The 19,400-nt window shown below is 39.2% G+C and overlaps 1 protein-coding gene across 1 annotated transcript; it reads right to left on the bottom strand.

The window, feature by feature from the left end:
- Positions 1 to 17,845: 17,845 nt before the first annotated feature.
- Positions 17,846 to 19,125, bottom strand: LOC149148521 (uncharacterized). Its single transcript, XM_089442199.1, has 3 exons — positions 18,866 to 19,125; positions 18,151 to 18,772; positions 17,846 to 18,049 (listed from the first exon to the last, which is right to left on the bottom strand). Exons 1-3 carry the CDS (start codon positions 19,123 to 19,125, stop codon positions 17,846 to 17,848), a joined length of 1,086 nt encoding a protein of 361 aa, XP_089298325.1.
- Between the last annotated feature and the right edge of the window lie 275 nt (positions 19,126 to 19,400).

Here is a 19,400-nt window from a genome sequence, read left to right as displayed (position 1 = left end):
AAATATATATAGCCATTCCAAAATCTTCATCCAGTCTTTGCAGATATAAAAACTTCCTGTAAAGTCCTGAAAAACAGTTAGAAACTGGCTCCTAAGAAAAATCCACGTCACACTAGGGCAAATCCTGACCCTAATCCACCCATCATTGTTGATAATCCAAATACCATCCCAAGAAACATTAGGAGGCAGCAAAAGCAGGAGCAGCCTGCTGATTTAACCTCAGATTCAGATCATCCTAGCCTTATCTCTACCCCATGCAAGGTCCTTTTCCGGTCTACCCCTAATTCCCCTAGTTCACCATCCACATCTCAAAGTCCTCCTCTCACATCTTCATCCACTGTACATATCTCCTTGACCAACACTCTAGGTTCACCCCTACTTGTCACCCCTGTGGTACCCACCGTTCCTATTATCCCAGCTACCCCTGTTTATCCTCTAAACCCTGTAAATATGGCTAACAGATATGCACCTTTGCAGATACCAGCTAATGTTGCAGCTCTACCCCAAGATTACCAAACCAAAATCTCATATTTTGACTCCAATGGTCCTCTGACAGCTGTCCAGCATGCTAAGAGGATGCAAGACCATTTTGAGACCTATGAAATAGATGATGACAGTGTCAGAATGAGGATGTGTGTTCAAAGCCTAACTGGGGATGTAAGAACTTGGTTTAGATCCCTGAATGCAAATTCTATTACAACTCCTGATGAACTGTATCAAGCCTTTACTAGTAGATGGGAGAAGAAGAAAGATCCTCTGCACATACTTGGGGAATATGACACTATCAAAAGAGGTCCCCAAGAGACTGTTTTGGAGTATTGTGCAAGATTTAACAATGTATATAATGCGATTCCACAAAATTTAAGACCTCCTCCTGATTTAGCCTTGTACAAATTCCCTGATGGTTTTTACCCTGACATGGCCTATCAGTTGAAGGAAAGAGATCCTCAATCCCTTGCAGAGGCCCAAAGGGTTGCTGTCACAGTGGAAGCCAACCTAATTGCCAAAAGGAACAGGGCAAGGTTGGAAAAGAGGACTGCTTTCAAAGAGGAACCCTCTGCCTTTGATCAGAAGATGGATGCAATACTCAATGGAATGAAAAGATTAGGGGACACAGTGGAATCGGTTGAGAGAAAATCATCATGGGAACCACCACAAAACAACCCTCCTAGGAATCCAAATTTTAGGAGAACTCAAAACCCAAATGTTGGCAATACCAGTGCTGACCAAGACATAAGACCCCCTTTTCAAGAAAATTATGCAGAAACTTCCACATCAATAGAACCCAATGAAGATCCTGAGATTAATTTAATGGGTCTAGATGGTGAAAGTCAAGTTTTCTTAACATAAGAAGATCATGAGGATGATGAAATCAAACTGTTCCAAACTAAATCAGGGGAATCCTTTGACTTCAAACAAGGCTATGACACTGTTGTTTATGAAGTCCATAAACAATACAAGATGAGGAGCAGAACTGTGAACGTAAACCAGCCTGAAAAGATAAAGGATAATTAGCAGCCTGAAAGAGTCATAGTCACAGAACCTAATGACAAAATAAATTCACCTACAGAAGAAGTGATTGTTGAAGAGATCACTGAACCACTGTCCTTAAAACAGCAGCCTGTGGCCACTTCACCTTCTCATCCTTATTCAACTATTACTCCTCAAGAGATGAGTAAAAAGGATAAGTCCCAAAGTCAAGATAAAAATCAAGAAGAAGATTTAATGAACAAGGAAAGGACTGTTATCCATAACCCCAAGACCCAATCTGAAAAACCTTTTGACCTAGAGACTGAAATTGGCAAACTAAAGATAGCAATCCCTCTCTCAGAACTAGCCAAACATGACATCTATAAACTACAAATTAAGAAGTCCCTGCAACTCACTAGCAACAAAGATGATGTCAATGTGCTGGATGACACCCCAGAACTCTTGTTTGGCCCAGAAGTGGATGGAAAAACAGTAGTCACAGGGGTATTACCTTTCTATGTCAGTTTACATATTCATGATAAAATATTACATAATGCAATGTTTGACTCAGTTGCCTCTCACAATCTCATGCCAAAAGCAGTCATGGAGAGATTAAATCTAGACATAACAAGACCATACAAGGACCTGTTTTCCTTTGACTCCAGCCAAGTCAAGTGTCTAGGTCTCATAAAAGACTTATGTGTGTCTCTGGTTCAATACCCAAACAAGACAATCCTAATGGATGTGGTAGTTGCTGATATCCCACCTAAGTATGGGATGCTGTTATCAAGATCTTGGGGAGCTAAACTCCAAAGTTCCCTGCAATTAGACATGTCATATGCCACCATCTATGTTTTTGGGCAACCAAAAAGACTGTACAGAGAAACACTCATGAAATATATGGTCACCAGTGAAGAAAAGCCTCAAAACTTTCCCATATATGCTGTCCATTCAGACATAGACTCGTACATTCTCTTCAATAACACCACAACTCCCTTAAAAGGTGAGGTTGACACCAAGATACTCATACAAGAGGAAGACTCAAATGAAAGAATTATCACCTATGAGACAACAGTCAATCAAACACTAGATACTGCTGCTATTCTAAATATCAAGCATACCCAATCAAATGATGAAACTGCCCTAGAAGACAAGCTAGATGAAAAACCACAACTTCTACTCACATTGCCAGCCCATGAACAGATCATTAAATCTCCTTCCGAACAGGATATTCTATGGTTCCTTGAATTTGATGGCTCAGTCAACAAGTTAGGGGCATGAGCTGGAGTTTGGGTACACAATAAAGAAAATAGTCATGCAGAAGGCAGAGCCTATATATTGAATTTCAGATGTACTAACAACATGGCAGAATATGAAGCCCTTTTACTAGGCCTCAAGTTAGTAAAGTTCTTACAAGCTGCCAGGGTTTCAATCATGGGTGATTCAGATTTAGTTATCCAACAAGTGAAGGGAAATTTTGTCACCAATGACAAAAGACTAAGGACTTATAGGTCTGTTGTTGCTGAGGAACTAAACTTTTTCTCTGAATTCCAAATTACTAAAATTCCTAGAACCCACAATCTGCATGCTCATAGCTTAGCCACCTTTGCAAGTACCTGCAAGCTGCCTTTTGAGCCCCATCATTTTTTTACAGCTGAGGTAAAACACAGACCCTCCATTCCAAACAATGTTAATGATTGGCAAGTATTTGAGGATGACAAGCAAATAAACCATTTTTTAACTCTGCAGCAAGAATTTGCAGGATTAAATATTGACACTGATACAGCAAGTCAATCACAAATACTTGATGGAGCAAGTCAATCACAAATACTTGATGGAGCAAGTCCATCACAAATACAGTTTCAACAGATTACTCACCCAATATCACCTAGAACAGCGAAACAAATGCTAAATCCAACTATTTTCAATAAGGAAAACATGCAACAAATTCAATCAATCAATTGTGAGGAAGTGGCCAATGCTGAAACTAAAATCATAGAGCTGAAAGACAATTCTCTACCAACAGGCCTAACTCCACTAGAGGACATCTTTGATTCAAATGATATCCCCAGAAAACCAAAAATGCAGCCCTTAAATGCAGCCATTGAAGAATGCAGCATAGGCACAATTGAAAACCCCAAAATAATTAAATTGTCGGCTTCTTTACCTCCTGGCCAAAAGCCTAAGTACATTGACCTCTTTAAAGAGTTCCAGGATGTTTTTGCATGGAGTTATGAGGACCTAAAATCCTATGACACCTCTGTTATCCAGCATACAATCCCTCTCAAACCTGATCAAAAGCCCTTTAAACAAAAATTGAGGAGAATCAATCCTATGTTTCTCCCAGCAATGGAACAAGAGGTACAAAAAATGTTCAAGGCATGCATCATAGCACCAATTAGATTCTCTGAATGGATCTCCAACTTAGTCCCTACAAGAAAGAAGACTGGTGAAATTAGGTTGTGTGTGGACTTAAGGAATCTGAACCAAGTATCCCTCAAAGACAACTATCCTTTACCCAAGATGGATCACATTCTCCAAAGGGTGGTAGGGGCCTCAAGGATCTCATTACTGGATGGATTTTCAGGCTTCAATCAAATCCTGGTGCACCCTGATGATCAAGATAAAACAACATTCACTACCCCATGGGGAACTTTTAAAAAGATGCCTTTTGGGTTAAAAAATGCAGGGGCAACTTTTCAAAGAGCCATGGATATTGCTTTTGCCCAGGAGATTCATGACTTTTTAGTCATTTACCTAGATGACCTTACACGTTTCTCAAAATCAGACCAATAACATATAAAACATTTGAGACAGATCTTCCTAAAATGCAGAAAATATGGAATTTCCCTGAATCCCAAGAAATCCCTGTTTGGTTTAGAGGAAGGTAAGCTGTTGGGCCACATCATTTCTAAAGATGGCATTAGAATTGACCCAGATAGGATACAGGCTATCCTACAAATGCCACACCCAAGAAATGTCAAAGAGTTGCAAGGATTCTTGGGAAAAATCAATTTCTTAAGAAGGTTTATCCCAAACTTAGCAGAACTAATCAGATTATTAAATAACATGCTAAAAAAGGATTCAAAAGTCAAATGGACTGTTGAAGCCAATCAGGCCTTTGAAGGTATAAAACTGGCCCTTACCCAAACCCCAGTCCTGACCAATCCTCAATTTGACAGGGACTTTATCATTTTCTCTTTTGCCTCCCAGCATACTATCGCTGCTGTTTTACTGCGAAAAGATGACCAAGGAAATGAGAAGCCAATTGCTTTCTTTAGCAAAGCTCTTAGAGATGCACCTTTAAAGTATCAAATCATGGAAAAGCAAGCTTATGCTTTGGTCAAAGCCATTAAAGACTTCAGGATTTATATCCTTTATTCCCATGTTATAGCATATGTGCCAAGTCCTATTGTCAAAGACATTCTCACCCAAGAAAATTTAGAGGGCAGAAGAGGAAAGTGGATTGCCAACATCTTGGAATTTGACATTGAGATAAAACCTACAAAACTAATAAAAGGGTAAGGCTTGGCTAAATTAATGACAGAAGCAAATTTCTAAGCCTTAGACATCAATCAGCTGGACAGTGAACCGGAGCTGGCGACTCCAAAGATCAATGTAGCCTTTGAACAATCCCCTTGGTACTCTGATATATGTTATGTATTGCAAAACCTGTGTGCTCCCCCAGGATTGTCCAGAACTAAATGTAGGTTCCTAAAAATGAAAGCTTCTAAATTCTGTGTTATGGATGGAAATTTATTGTGGAAAAACCATGAAGGAATATTGCTAAACTGCCTAATTGAGAATGAAACTGACAATATCATAAAGGAATTTCATGCAAGTGACTTTGGTGGACACTTGTACTGGAAGTCCACTGTGGATAAAATACTAAGGGCTGGGTACTACTGGCCCACCATGTTCTCTGATGTCAAGAAATTCACCACCTCATGTCATAAATGTCAAGTGTTTGAGGGAAAGAGACAGTTGTTGCCACTTCCCTTAAGGCCTATTGCAACAGAGAGACCTTTTCAACAATGGGGATTGGATTTCATTGGGGAAATTCACCCCTCATCCTCAGGCCAACATAGATGGATCTTGACAGCCACAGACTACTTCACCAAGTGGATTGAAGCTGTTCCATGCAGACAAGCAAATGATTCGACTATCATTCAGTTTTTGGAGAACAACATATTGGCTAGATTTGGCTGTCCTGACAAAATAATAACAGACAATGCTGCTGCTTTCAGATCCAAGAAAATGGTGAACTTCTGCCATAAATTTCACATCACCTTGGGCCATTCTACTGCATACTATCCCCAAGGTAATGGCCTTGCTGAGTCATCAAATAAAAGTCTGGTAAACATCATAAAGAAAGTACTAGAAGAGAACAAAAAGAATTGGCACAAGACGCTTGTGAATGACCTATGGGCAGATAGACTAACAACCAAAAGATCAATTGGGACCAGCCCATATGAGTTGGTTTATGGACTAGAAGCCAAATTTCCTTCATCACTAGGGGTGCCTGTTATGAAACTTCTTCAAGAAAGCCAAGCAGAACCAAATGATATGCAAAGAAGGATCAATCAAATAATTTGTTTACAGCAAACTAGGGACCAAGTTTTCAGCAGAGTCCAAGTTTTACAAGAAAAATTAAAGAAGGCCTTTGACAGAAGGACCAAGGCAGAAGACTTCAACATTGGTGACAAAGTCCTCAAGTGGGATTCAAGAAGAGAGGATAAGGGAAAACATGGAAAATTTGATTCCCTTTGGAGAGGACCATTTGCTGTCCAAGCAGTGCAAGGAAACAATACCTATTTCCTTAAAAGTCTAACTGAAATTGACTTGGATGAAGGTCCTATGAATGGTAGGATGCTGAAGCTCTATTTTGACTACCACCCATAAGTACAACCTGAGCTTCCCTTGTACATATCCAGATGTATATATTATTTTCTGTCAACATGTAAATATGAAATTTCTCGAAGTTTTCTTAAAACTGCCAGCAAAAGGTAAATAGAATCAAAGGTCTACCAAGAAGAGAAGCACACAATTTTGGCATTTCAAAGCAGAAAACTTCAAGATTGGCAAGAGCAGTCAAGGAGCAAGGCAATCTGACCTGCTGTTCTTGGTCTTTCAAATGAAACACCATCCCCATGTGGAGCCATTGTTAGCTACCTATATCAATAGGTTTCATATTTAATGATTGGCAATGAAAGGTCCAAATATGCTCTGCTTTGATGATTCAAAGATCACATATTTCCAAGAGAATCCAATCTGTGCTTATAGCTTGGTATGGACTCAAATTTTGATGGATGGTCCAACAGTCTAATCTGGACCATGTCGTGTTTTAAATTTTCAGTTGTAGAATAGAGAAAGGAGTCTGTCCAAACTATTCAATCTTGGCAGACAAGTAGTTTAGGTAGAGAAAAAAGGCTCCCAACAGCTTAATCTGGGACCTTGGAAGAAATAAGGGTAGAAGTAGATAGAAAAACAAAAGAAAAGCCAAAGAAAAGAAAAGGCAAGTGAGGGTCTGCAAGTCCAAGTGCACCCTCCAAGAAGAAATAAAAAATGCTAGGCAAATAGATGGGTAGGCAGTTGGGGTTGCAGAAGGGTCATTTCTTACAAGTTGCATGTGTGCTAACTTTGTTTACCAAAGCAAAATCAATAAATTGAGAAGGTGTCATTCTTCATCAAGTGGCAGCAAACAAGAAGCATGTCTAACCTCCCTTCTTCCCCTCTCCATTTCATTACTAACACTCCCTCATCAGCTGAGATTCATGTAAGAGATTATGGTTTCATGGTGGTTCTTAATCTTTTAGAAGCCACATTTCTTGTCTAAAGTTCTTTTCATTTTGATCTACTCCCTAAACTAAGTAAGTTTCAAATAAACTTAGTGATTTCCCCCTCATTCACTCTTTCATCCATATTAACTCTAACTCTACTATGTAAATCCCCTATATTACCTTTCCCCTAATATTATTAACACCATGGTGTATAAACCCCAAATTTTGTATAAATATCCCTCCCCTTGGCATTATAGCCAATAGGTCCTCTGTTAGGGATCAAATTGGCATCTGGTCACTTTGATGAACCTAAATCTAACCCCCTCCCCTCTTCTGATTTCATTTGGCCCCTAAAAAGCTTCATTTGGTAAAGAAAATCTCATAAATGACCTTGTTTTACCTATACCCACTTCATTTGCAAAAATAACCCAAAACACCTACTTTGTTTGCTTATCCAAAGTTTCGCCGTATTGTATATTTCCAAAATACATTGAAAAACATTGAAAAATACCATATCTAAATCTTTCCCGCTGAGCACATGTCCCAAAAGAAATATTTGTTTATTCCTCCGCCTGCGTCCGTATCCACCGATCACATCGCCCTTCCGTCAACCGTCGGATCGGACCCAAGTGATCCGACGGTCCTCATTGATATCGGAGCGGCCCCCACGCCCGACAGTTAGCGCCCGAGAAAATGACGAAGGGTTACGTCAGTCCTCGGCCACGCATCACCCTCTCAAGGCTCTCGGAGTGGCCTCTGACAAAACCAGGGCCGTATCGTAAGCGCTCCGAGAAAACCGTAACCGCTATGGCACTTACCGCCCGGTTTGCTGGTCCCACGTCATTCCCACGTCATCGCCACCCTGCCATCGCATCAGTACTTTTGTCCGCCCCTGTGCCAACGCGTCTGCCACCGCATCATCCCCGTGGACCAATAGCAGCTCGCCACCTCACCCGATGACGTCATGCTGACGTCATCCGAGCTTGACCCCACCCTATGACGTCATGTTGACGTCATCTGAGAAAAGGCGCCAAATTGCCAAAAGGTCCATATTTTGGCCAAAAATCACGTTTTGCATACTTTTTCGCTCATTCGCTATTGTTTCCGCTGCATGGTCTTTTACGTCCAAAACTGCGCCACCCCGCTGGAATCGACCTGGAGACCTCCAGAGCACCAATTCTGCCCACATTTACGACCACTGCTCGCTGTTTACCAGGTATTTCTCATCATTTATCCTCCATACGCCTAAATTGTCTGTAAATTACTCAGAAGGCTCAAAGGACACTAAAACTCATCATTTTACCGGCAAATTCCCTCTGCAAAGCCTCTATTTCCAACTGCAAGCTCGAAAACCACCAGCTGAGCCTTGATTTCCCGAGTTCTTATCAAAAACTGTAAACTGCTCGCGCAATCGTGAGACAGTTGGTCAATCCATTAAAAACCTGCCACAAAAGACAGAGTGAGACCAGACATTGGTCTTATTCGTAATTCAAATAGTATTTCAATTTGCTGTGTGCCCACTTCACCCTCTGGTCCCTGAAATTCACACTTTCATTGTAAGGAATCACCTTTGTGTTATTCTGCTTACTTCAAACCAGTTCACCTACAAGTCAGAAGCTTAAATAGACCATGGAAACTCCAATTGCACTGAACATCAAGCCTCTCAATACCCCTCATAGGGAGTTAGAATGGAAAGCTCTGGGAGATATGGATTATCAAATGTTGGATTGGTTTCCATTAGGCTCTAAATATAATATTCAGATGCTAAATGAGTTGAAAGCCCAGCACCTTAGTGGAGCTGATATCCTAGGGATTTGGGACTCAAACTTGCCCATCTACAACCTCCCCCAGGTAAATCCTATGCCAGAGTTGATCCACAGATGCCAGGAGTGCTATGATCCATGCCAAAGAGCTGTCCTCAGCCCCACAAGCTCAATTCTGTTCCATATCACCCCAGAGAGCATAAATGAGATGCTGCATTTCCACACTGCAAAACCATTGACCCCCCTCTACATGCAGAACTTGATAAAGAAGGGGACTAAGTTGTCAAATGACCAGATCATCAAAATCAACCAGCTGTTTGTACAACCAGGCTCTGAAGCCATCAGAACTCCTCCTGTTGGATATCAAGGATAATTTTAGGGGCGAATGTTCGCCCTTTGGCGAAATTAAGGGGTTTTAAAATTTTTAGTGGGCAAATATTTTGTATCATAGTACATTTTTACAAATAGCCCACCTTATTTTAAGGGAGAGGGTAAAAAAGGTAAATTTAGCCCTTGAAATTAGGACTTACAAACTTCCATTCGCCCATTTTCAAGAATAGGTTTTATTTAAGTGAATCCTATGGGCCAAATACCATATTTATAAAAGAGGTATGGTAAATTAATAAAAATATAAATAAATGAGAGGTATGGTAAATAAATAAAACATTTTTTATATTTACTCCATAAGTCACCTTATATACATGTAAGGGTGTAAACAAATAAACAAATAAAAATATAAGTAAAGTGGAGGTATGGTAAATAAATAGAACGTTTTTTTATACTTACTCAGAAGGTATGGTAAATAAATACAATATAAATAAACTAGAAGTATCGTAAATAAATAAAACCTCTTTTTATATTTAGTCCATAACCCTCGTTCTATTTATGGAGGCTCAAGAAAGAGGTTTTATTTAAGTGAATCCTATGGGCCAAATACCATATTTGTAAAAGAGGTATGGTAAATTAATAAAAATATAAATAAACGAGAGGTATGGTAAACAAATAAAACATTTTTTTATATTTACTCCATAAGTCACCTTATATTTACGAACACTCAAAAAATGGGTTATATTTAGGTGAAACCTATGGCCAAAATACTATGGGACAAATACCATGGACTAGATTGTTATTAATACCATGCAAAAAACCATTATTAACCCTAATATTAGAATTAATAAAAATAAAAATGGCACATGGTATTGACCCATGGTATTCACCAAAATGGCACATGGTATTGACCCATGGTATTCACTTGGAATGTAGCCTATTTAAATGGGGGAATTAAACCAACATGTAGCCCATGCTAAGATTCACTAGGACTTTACAAAGTTTTATTATTTAGTGAAAGACTCGCCAAGATCTTACAAGATTTTATAATTGAGTAAAATATTCGCCATGCCTGGTGAGAGATTCGCCAAAAAATTATATATACATATTATATTATTGATAAAATCGCCTTCCATTTTTCCTATATACCATGGAGATTCGCCCATTTATTATATTTATAAATTTAGGGGGGGTTCTTAAAATTTTCCCTGTTGGATATGCATACTTAAATGAATTGGGCAGAATGCTAGTGGATTTGATTAGCTATGTCCTAGGGTTCAGGGGAATGGAGGATGTTGATGATATTATAATGGCAATGCTGTCTATATTCTCTCCTGGAAAGCCTCCAGCTGTACATTATGACTATGCCACATATATTGCAGATAGGATCCATGACCAGCTGATGAATCTGCAAAGGGAAAGACTGTTCAGATATACTTCCTACATTTACCATCTATTCTTGCTTAATCAAGCAGGCAGCTTCCTTATTCCCCTGAAGCAAGTTAATACCCAGGGGAATCCAAGGTCAGTTGTGTTTTGGACCTCTGTTTTTCATTGCACCTCTGTGTCACCATACACATACTGTGAGTTCATAGACTTATTCATTCATCCAGCTATGACATTATTGTATGGTGTTCCTCCTCCAAGGTTAACCGATGACATGAGGAGAATTCTCCATCTAAACAAAACCTACAACATTGGTAATTGGTACTTTTACCAAGACCACACAGTCATTAGAGTATATGGATGTGAGTTGAAGCCGTATAGGCTGCCCAGGTATGTCCCCATGAGGCTTTTTGCCCTAGAATACTTTAGGCAATTTGGGAATGCCGACTACCTCCGCTTCCAAAGTAAGAACAAGAAGGCACAGTTGAAGGTAAGGAGCCAGCTGGGCCCTTTCATATATAATAAAAAAGAAGAGGGATGGAAAGAGGCAAATAGTATCCTAGAGGCTCTCAAACTGCAAACCAGTTTTGAGTGGATACCCTATGACCCCAATCATTTTGTTTCCCTCAGGAGGATAAGATACAAATTGGGTACCTATTCACATGTGAGGCAGCCTGAGATTGAGCAGTATGCCAATGCATTGAGCTGGGAAGAGGGCACCCTAGAAGAGGAAATTACTAGTGAAGAGCTGCTAGAAAGAGAGGCTAGAAATATTCAAAAAGAAGCTGACTTAGAAACTTGTGGACAGGTCCCCCTCTCATATAAAACACAACTTGGAGCAGCTGCGTCATCCTCAACAACACATCAGCAAGCTGCCATGAATACTCCACAGACAGCCAACAAAAGCAAAGAAAAGCAGGTGGAACAGCCACCTCCTATGACTGAAGAGCAAATGGAAACACTAGTGCAGCAACAAGAAGAGATGGAGCAGCAGGGAGAAGTGCATCAGCAAGAAGAACAGCAACAACAGGAAGAACAAAGGCAGGAACAACCTGTCCAGCAAGAGCAAACAGTGGAAGCCCCTAAATCCACTGAACAAACTATGCCTCCAAGGCAAGAAACTTCAGCTGAGGCATCAATCCTCCAAACTCCACAAAAGGAGGATACAAGCAGGAAAAGGGATAGAGAGACTCCCCTTACAACATCAGCAACTCATGGGGAGAAAAGACAGAGAATCAATCCATTCTCAGAGGAAGAAATGCCAATAGGACAGTCTTTTGGTATGGTCCCACCCAGCAGGGAAGCATCAGCAAGTTCCTTTCAACAGGAACAGGATAGAGCAATGGGAGGTGAAGTGAGTTCCTCAAATCAGCAAAGAGAAGGTGGACCCAGCATTAAATAGCAGTTCATCGACATTAAGAGGAGAAATGAGCCCATCAAGATACAGTTGTATAACCATCTGTTAAACATGGCTCCCACCAATCAACAAAGACTCATGTCTGCATATGATGTGCATGAAGGCAAAATGATCATGAGTCATTTTATGCCAACAGCAGTGCAGCCCCAATCTGCCTCTGACTACTTGAGGACTAACCTGGAAGTCCTTGCCAAGGATATCCACCCAATGGACAAGATACAACTGCATAAGAAAACGGGTGAGATGGTCTATGCTTCCTTGGCAGACCAAACATTGGATAACTGCAGGCTACAAAATAGCCTTAACAATACAGCCTCTCAGCTAGAGTTGGAGAGAGCATCATCCCAGGCAAAGGACAACAGAATAAGGTCCTTAGAGGACATCATCATAGAGATTGGGCATGATCCCAAAGATATCAAGGGCATACAAGAGATATTAAAATTGAGGGATGCAGACATGGCAGCCTTGATGCGAAAGATCAAACTCCCAGCCACAATTCACCCTCAAACAGATGATGTTGCCCAGCAAAGACATGATCAAGAGGCCACAACCTTGTTGATATCTCTGTATAAGCAGCTAATCCAAACTCAGGAAAAGCTGGGAAAATCGGAGGCTACAAAAACAACACTACAGGCAGCCTTAAAACAAAGAGAAGAAGGGCAAACCTCCAAGCCTCCTCCTGAAGTGATCAACTTTGAGGAAGCTGCTCCAACTACTGCTCCTCCTCCTCAGCAAACAGAACCTACAGCACCAACTACATCGACAGCTGCACCAACAACAGAGCAGACTCATAGTGTGGATATGCAGAAGCTTCAAAATGAAATTCAAGTCCTGGAAGCTCAAATGTTAGAGATTAATCAAGCCAAATAATCTTTGGCTAAAGTAAATGAAAGATATGACAAGAGCAAACAGAATGTGGCTGAGAAGGAAAGAGATATAAGAGCTCTCAAAAAGAGAATAACTGAGCTTGAGAAAGAGCTCACACTGGACAAGGTGACAGCAGAGCTCAAAACAGTCCTTTGGGCCAATATTGGCCAGTCCATTACTGATCAGTGGCAGTTCATTGAGACCATAGATGAACAGTCAGTACTCATTACAAAGGCAAATAGGGAAATACACAGAGCAAGAGCAAGCCTTGGCAACATGCCTGATGCTGCCAACAGAATGATCAACATATTGAATAACAGGACAAGCTCTCAACTGGCCACCATGGGAATTGCTCACAGGACTGAGACAATCTCAATGGTTAAAAGGGTCCTGACATTAAGAAATATGGTTGGAACATTAGAAAGGAGAACCCAAGACATGCAGACCGAAATCAACAAGTTCATGGACAGGTTTCAGGTATTGCAAAACAGAGGCCTCCCCAGCCTACTAAGCAGTGTGGGAAGACTGCTTACCCATGAAAATTATGCTAAAAGGGTCAATGCCTTTGCTACAACTCAAATTGCAGCACAGCCCAACACTTCAGCAGAATCAGGGCCAGCATCAGGGCAAACTCTATATAATTCCATTTTCAAACCCTTACTTAGAAAATTTGTGTTAGTATTTTTTGATGATATACTAATCTACAACAAGTCTTGGAAGGATCATGTTAACATTTTGACAAGGTGCTCAAACTATTGGAGGAGAACAATCATACACAAAAAGCTCTAAATTTTTCTTTGGAGTACAAGAGATGGAATATTTTCGTACTCAGCAAGTCATAGCCCATCTTATCATCCTCAATCTCATGGCAAAATTGAGATATTGAACAAATTTTTGGAAGGATATCTTCATTCCCTTGTATTTGATAAACGAACATAATGGGTCAAGTGGTTACCTGTGGCTGAATGGTGGTACAACACTTCCTTCCATACTGCAACAAAAATGAACCCATTTATGGTACTTTAGGTGATTGGGTATTTCTATGACTACAACCATACAAACAAATGTCCCTTAATCAAGCTAAGAAGGATAATAAATTATCACCAAAGTATTATGGTCCGTACAAGGCGTTTGAAAGGATTGGTACTATAGCACACAAATTGGAGCTTTCTGCATCTTCCAGAGTGCACACGGTTTTACATATTTCATGCTTAAGGAAGGTTATAAGTGAGAAGATCCCAATTCAAACAATATTGCCAGAACTTAACGAGGAAGGAAAAATAATATTGGAACCGGAAGCAGTCACAAAAACAAGAAATCGAAAGCTATGAAATCAATCCATTTTAGAGTATCTCATCAAGTGGAAGAACTTACCCGTTGAATATTCCACATGGGAGGATGATAATTTTATACAGAAGCATCCAGGACTACTCAAGCATTGAGGACAACACTTTTTGAAGGATAGGGGCATGTTAGGTCCCTATACTACTAGTGTAACTCCTTATTGTTATTAGTGCAACCCCCTTATTGTATTATTGTTCCCATATAGTCCCCATGTTGTTATTATTATGCCCCATAGAAGCCCACTATTGTTATTGTTGTGTCCCTACAATATTATTGTTATGCAGGCTCTGATTGTATTGCGACCCCTTATACTCCTATATATAGAAAGGAGGTATTGTCATTTGTATCATCCAAGAATTGTGCATTTGAGTAATGTAAAGGAGGTTCTCCCTCGAAGAGGTTGATTTTTAAGTCATTGATCTATCATTTCTATCTTTTTGTGAGCTGGTTTCATAACACAGATCTTTGAGCAAAAGGGGGAGGCCCTTAAGGAAAAAGCGGAGGTCACAACATGAAGTCAACAACTGGAGGCTGCTATTGTAGAGGCGATGAGCCTCATCATTGGGAAATTATATGGGCCTTAATTCACCTCCTAGCTTAGTCAAATCAAATTTTCCCACAATTTATTACATTTTTTGATTATATTTTTTTTAATGAGATGAGTTAAAGTGACATATTATGCCTAGTGGACTAAAATGCATTGAACGCGGGTTTGGAAGAGGAGATCAAGGAATTTTGGCAAGAATAAGGTTTGAAACTCGAATGGGACAAGGGAGAGAGATTGTAGGAGGTAAATCCTCCTCATTTACCCCTTGAGGTAAATCGGATGGAGGTTGATCCATTGAAGAAGTTTTTGTATCTGTAAGATAACAATGCAATTTCCATCAGACCAAATAATATCATGTGAATTAATACAAGGATCAAAATACAAACTATATCAATTAGGGATCCCATTAAATGCACCTTGACTCATGTGATCAATAGAGCGATGGTTCTTCTGTCTACATGCTTCAAGTGTAGGCACAATATGGGGATGGTGCACCCCTACAAATATTCAAACACTACATTAACAACATCAACAACAACCAGTGCACACAGATAAGAGAAAAGGCATAACAACAAACCTGGAAAATGACCAATTTGGGTGTTGTCAATGAGCCAATCATGTTCGGATGGAGGTAGATCCATTGAAGAAGCTATTGTATCTGTAACATAACAATGTAATTTCCATCAAAGCAAATAATATGATGTTAATTTATAGAGGCATCAGAATACAAACTACATCAATTAGGTGTCCCGTCAAATGCACCTTGACTGCTGTGATAAATAGAGGGATGTTGCTTTTTTCTATGTGCTTCAAGTGAAGGTAAATTATTGGGATGGTGCACCCCTACAAACATCCAAACACTACATTAACAACATCAACAACAACCAGTGCACACAGATAAGAGAAACGATACAGCAACAAACCTGGAAAATGACCAATTTGGGTGTTGTCAATGAGCCAATCATGTTCGGATGGAGGGAGCTCCATTGAAGAAGCTATTGTATCTGTAACATAACAATGTAATTTCCATCAGAGAAAATAATATGATGTTAATTTATAGAGGCATAAGAATACAAACTACATCATTAGGTGTCCCATCAAATGCACCTTGATTGATGTGATAAATAGAGGGATGGTGCACCCCTGCAAACATTCAAACACTACATTAACAACATCAATAACAACCAGTGCACATATTTAAGAGAAAAATAATGGCAACAAACCCAACAAATCACCAATTTGGGAGTTGTCAATGAGACAATCATGTTCGGATGGAGGGCGATCCATTGAAGAAGCTGTTGTATCTGTAAGATAACAATGTAATTTCCATCAGAGCAAATAATATGTTGCTAATTTATAGAGGCATCAGAAGACATACTGCATCATTAGGTGTCCCATCAAATTTGCCTTGACTCATGTGATAAATAGAGCAACGGGTCTTCTGTCTACGTTCTTCAAGTGAAGGCACAATATTTGGATGGTGCACCCTTGCAAACATTCAAACACTACATTAACTACATCAACAACAACCAATGCACATAGTTAAGAGAAAACACATATCATATAATCTCTCTATAGAACTTACTTGGGACAGAAGAGGATGCATTGTTAGAGTGAGGACGACCACGCTTGTTGAGGTCTTGAAATTGAAATGGTTCATCTTCAGGTGCAGGGACTTTCAAATCAATATCCAAGCTGGAATTATTTTTGCTTCTTTTACTTTTCTTTTTAGGACTAAGGAAACTCTTCTTCCTCTTCAAAGATGACTCATAAGCACCCAACCCAAGGGTGAAGTCATAATCCATAATATGAAGATCATTAACATCATCCACAAATTTTTTACCCAAATCAATCAATTGTTTTGTCTTGCTCATACTTGAAGGAGGACTATTCCGAAACAGGTCTAGATAGCCAAACAACTCTTCTCTCAACAAATTAAGGTCTTCAACATTTTCATCATCCAAAATAGTTGTGCTAGTATCTGGAGCAAGGTTTGGTGCCTCTATACTTATCTCAGGAGGGGAATTCAATGTATTAGGTGTGGTATCAAGATCCAATAAAGGGTCTGAATCCATTAAGGAGGAATGTAACCAATCTACCTTTATGGCATGCTTGCAAATGTTTCCACGAATAGACCATGGGCAATCACAAGTGATAAAATTTGTGCGATGCCATATGATAAGATATTTCTTATTAGGTTTACTTTGACTCCTCACCCAATAAGCATGAGATATGCTCTCATGAGGCCTGCAATCACTGTCTGGAATTCTTCTAGCCTTTTCCATTGATGATTCAAGCTGCATCTCTTTCTTGTTGTTGTTAAAATATCCTTCTTTTTCAGAATTTCCTTGAATCGATAACATGGCTCAACATTTTTTATTAGAGTATAGAATAGCCAATCCATCCTACAAGAAAATTTCTTTCATCTATCACATAGAAAGGTTGTCTTGAGATAACCATGGTATGACTCCACAACATTATTTGTCTCCTGATTTGCATGAAGAAAATCTCGGCAGCCTTTAACCCACAACCCTAAATGTAAAAATCGAACTAGTAAATAAATCTTGTCATTATAAAATAAAAAACGTATGAACTAAAAAAAATAGTATGCGAACTTATGCATCTTTTCACCAGCAACCCAATTCTTGTGGAAATAGTCCAAAAACTTCTCCTCGGTTGCAAATTTGGTGAAAAAACCATTGATTGCATTATCCACTTCATCAGTAGAAACATTTTTCATGATATAACCAATTTCATTGAACATCTCTTTTTCTTTTTCTGAACTGCTGGCCAATCGATTAACATTCTTTAGCTATGCCCTCCTTACATGCCAAATACACAAGATCACTTCACATCTAGTGATTCTCCTACCAAACTTAATTCATTTTAAGTGAGAAATATTTAGAATGAATGCAATTTGCAATGTCAAATAAGAATATTGATGTTACCTCAAAGCAATGATTTCAGCCAATGCATCATCAACCATGAAGGCATTGACCTTCCACTCAGGACAAAGCTGAAAACACCTATGCATGAGGTGCTCCAGCCATACCGCTATATCTTGTGATGTATTACGTGACATCACCACCCACGCGACTGGAACGCCACTTTGTTGCTCATCAAACACCACAAGCGTGTACAACTGATACTGTCATATTAAAAAAAATGAAGTTAACTTTAAGTCAATAATCATATTGAATCATTATAACCAAAATGATTCATTAAAGCTATCATTTCAAAAATACTCACTCCATATTTATTTGTATTGAATGTTGAGTCCATGGCTATCAAGCTATTATGGGATAACTTGACCATAGTTTCCAACATCCATTTTGTTTGTATTCCAGCGATAAAAGGGATCTCTCCACCATTGGGCTTCTGGTAGAAGAAGAAATCATTATGGTGTTTTTCATACCAGAGATTCACACTCATTTCATCTTTGCTATGCAGTTGGTAATTTTCTTTTGTTAGACGATTATAGATGTTTACAATATCTTTTTTGCGTAAGAAAAAATCCCTAACACAAGCTATGGCATGTATGTCAACATATTTCTTAATATGCATTTTACAAATAGAGTCAATTGGCACTTGAAGGAAAAAACAACTTTCTAAATAAGAAATCATGTCTCTTGAAAGTCTTGGCTTCCTCTGAGGACCATCATCACCTAAAGTGTCATGTTTTCCATGACAAGGCCATCCTTGACCATCTTCATGATCATACATGTTGTATGTTATTATTGCAACATCAGGATCTTGAACCATGACCTTTATAATAAAATGGCATCGACAACCCCTCTTTTTGACAATTGAACGCCTTGGTTTGGTTTTCCATTCTTCTCTCTTGTCCTCTGGGCCATATGAGCAAGTATAACTACAAAATAAATTTTGAAATGTCAACACATATGACAAATGATAAAGCATTGTTAATATCAACATGTAAAGAAGGCTTTTCTAAAATACTTACAGTTCCCATAGTAAGGCAGCACTAGGCCTTGAGCTTGGAGTTTTGCTTTTTCGACGTTGGAAGGAACATGGAGCATCTAGATTCGATTCCTCTCCGTGAATAGAATCATTAATTCTTAGTTCAAGAATTTTTGCAACGCGGTCAATATTCATGTTTGTCTTGTACACTTCAGACCAAACTAAATCTTTACTAGAAAATATGATTTTCTCTTTAGGGTCTTGCACCTCAAGGCCCATAATAGTCTTCCATTTCTTTTCCATGTTGTCTCAATGTCTGCAAAAAATGTGGAAACATATTAGGAACTTGAATCTAAAAATTGAAGTTTTAAAAGAGAATAAATAGTTTCATTTACAAGTAGACTATTGTCGTGGGTCCCCTTCATTGACATACACCAACAACCAATTCATACAAACCCGTTTTCATGTAGTGATCTGCAGGTATTCATGAAACCGATCATGTACTTTGCTCCATGCTCAACCTTTCACCACCTTTTTGGTTTAGTCATTTTTAGCTCCACCTAGGTGTATTCATCGTT

This window comes from Pinus tabuliformis, chromosome 9 (genome assembly GCF_031772625.1).
Source record: "Pinus tabuliformis cultivar Carrire ecotype Pingquan chromosome 9, CPIR1, whole genome shotgun sequence".
Classification (NCBI taxonomy): domain Eukaryota; kingdom Viridiplantae; phylum Streptophyta; class Pinopsida; order Pinales; family Pinaceae; genus Pinus; species Pinus tabuliformis.
The sequence above is the reverse complement of the archived record's forward strand: the minus strand, read 5'-3'. Positions and strand labels throughout refer to the sequence as shown.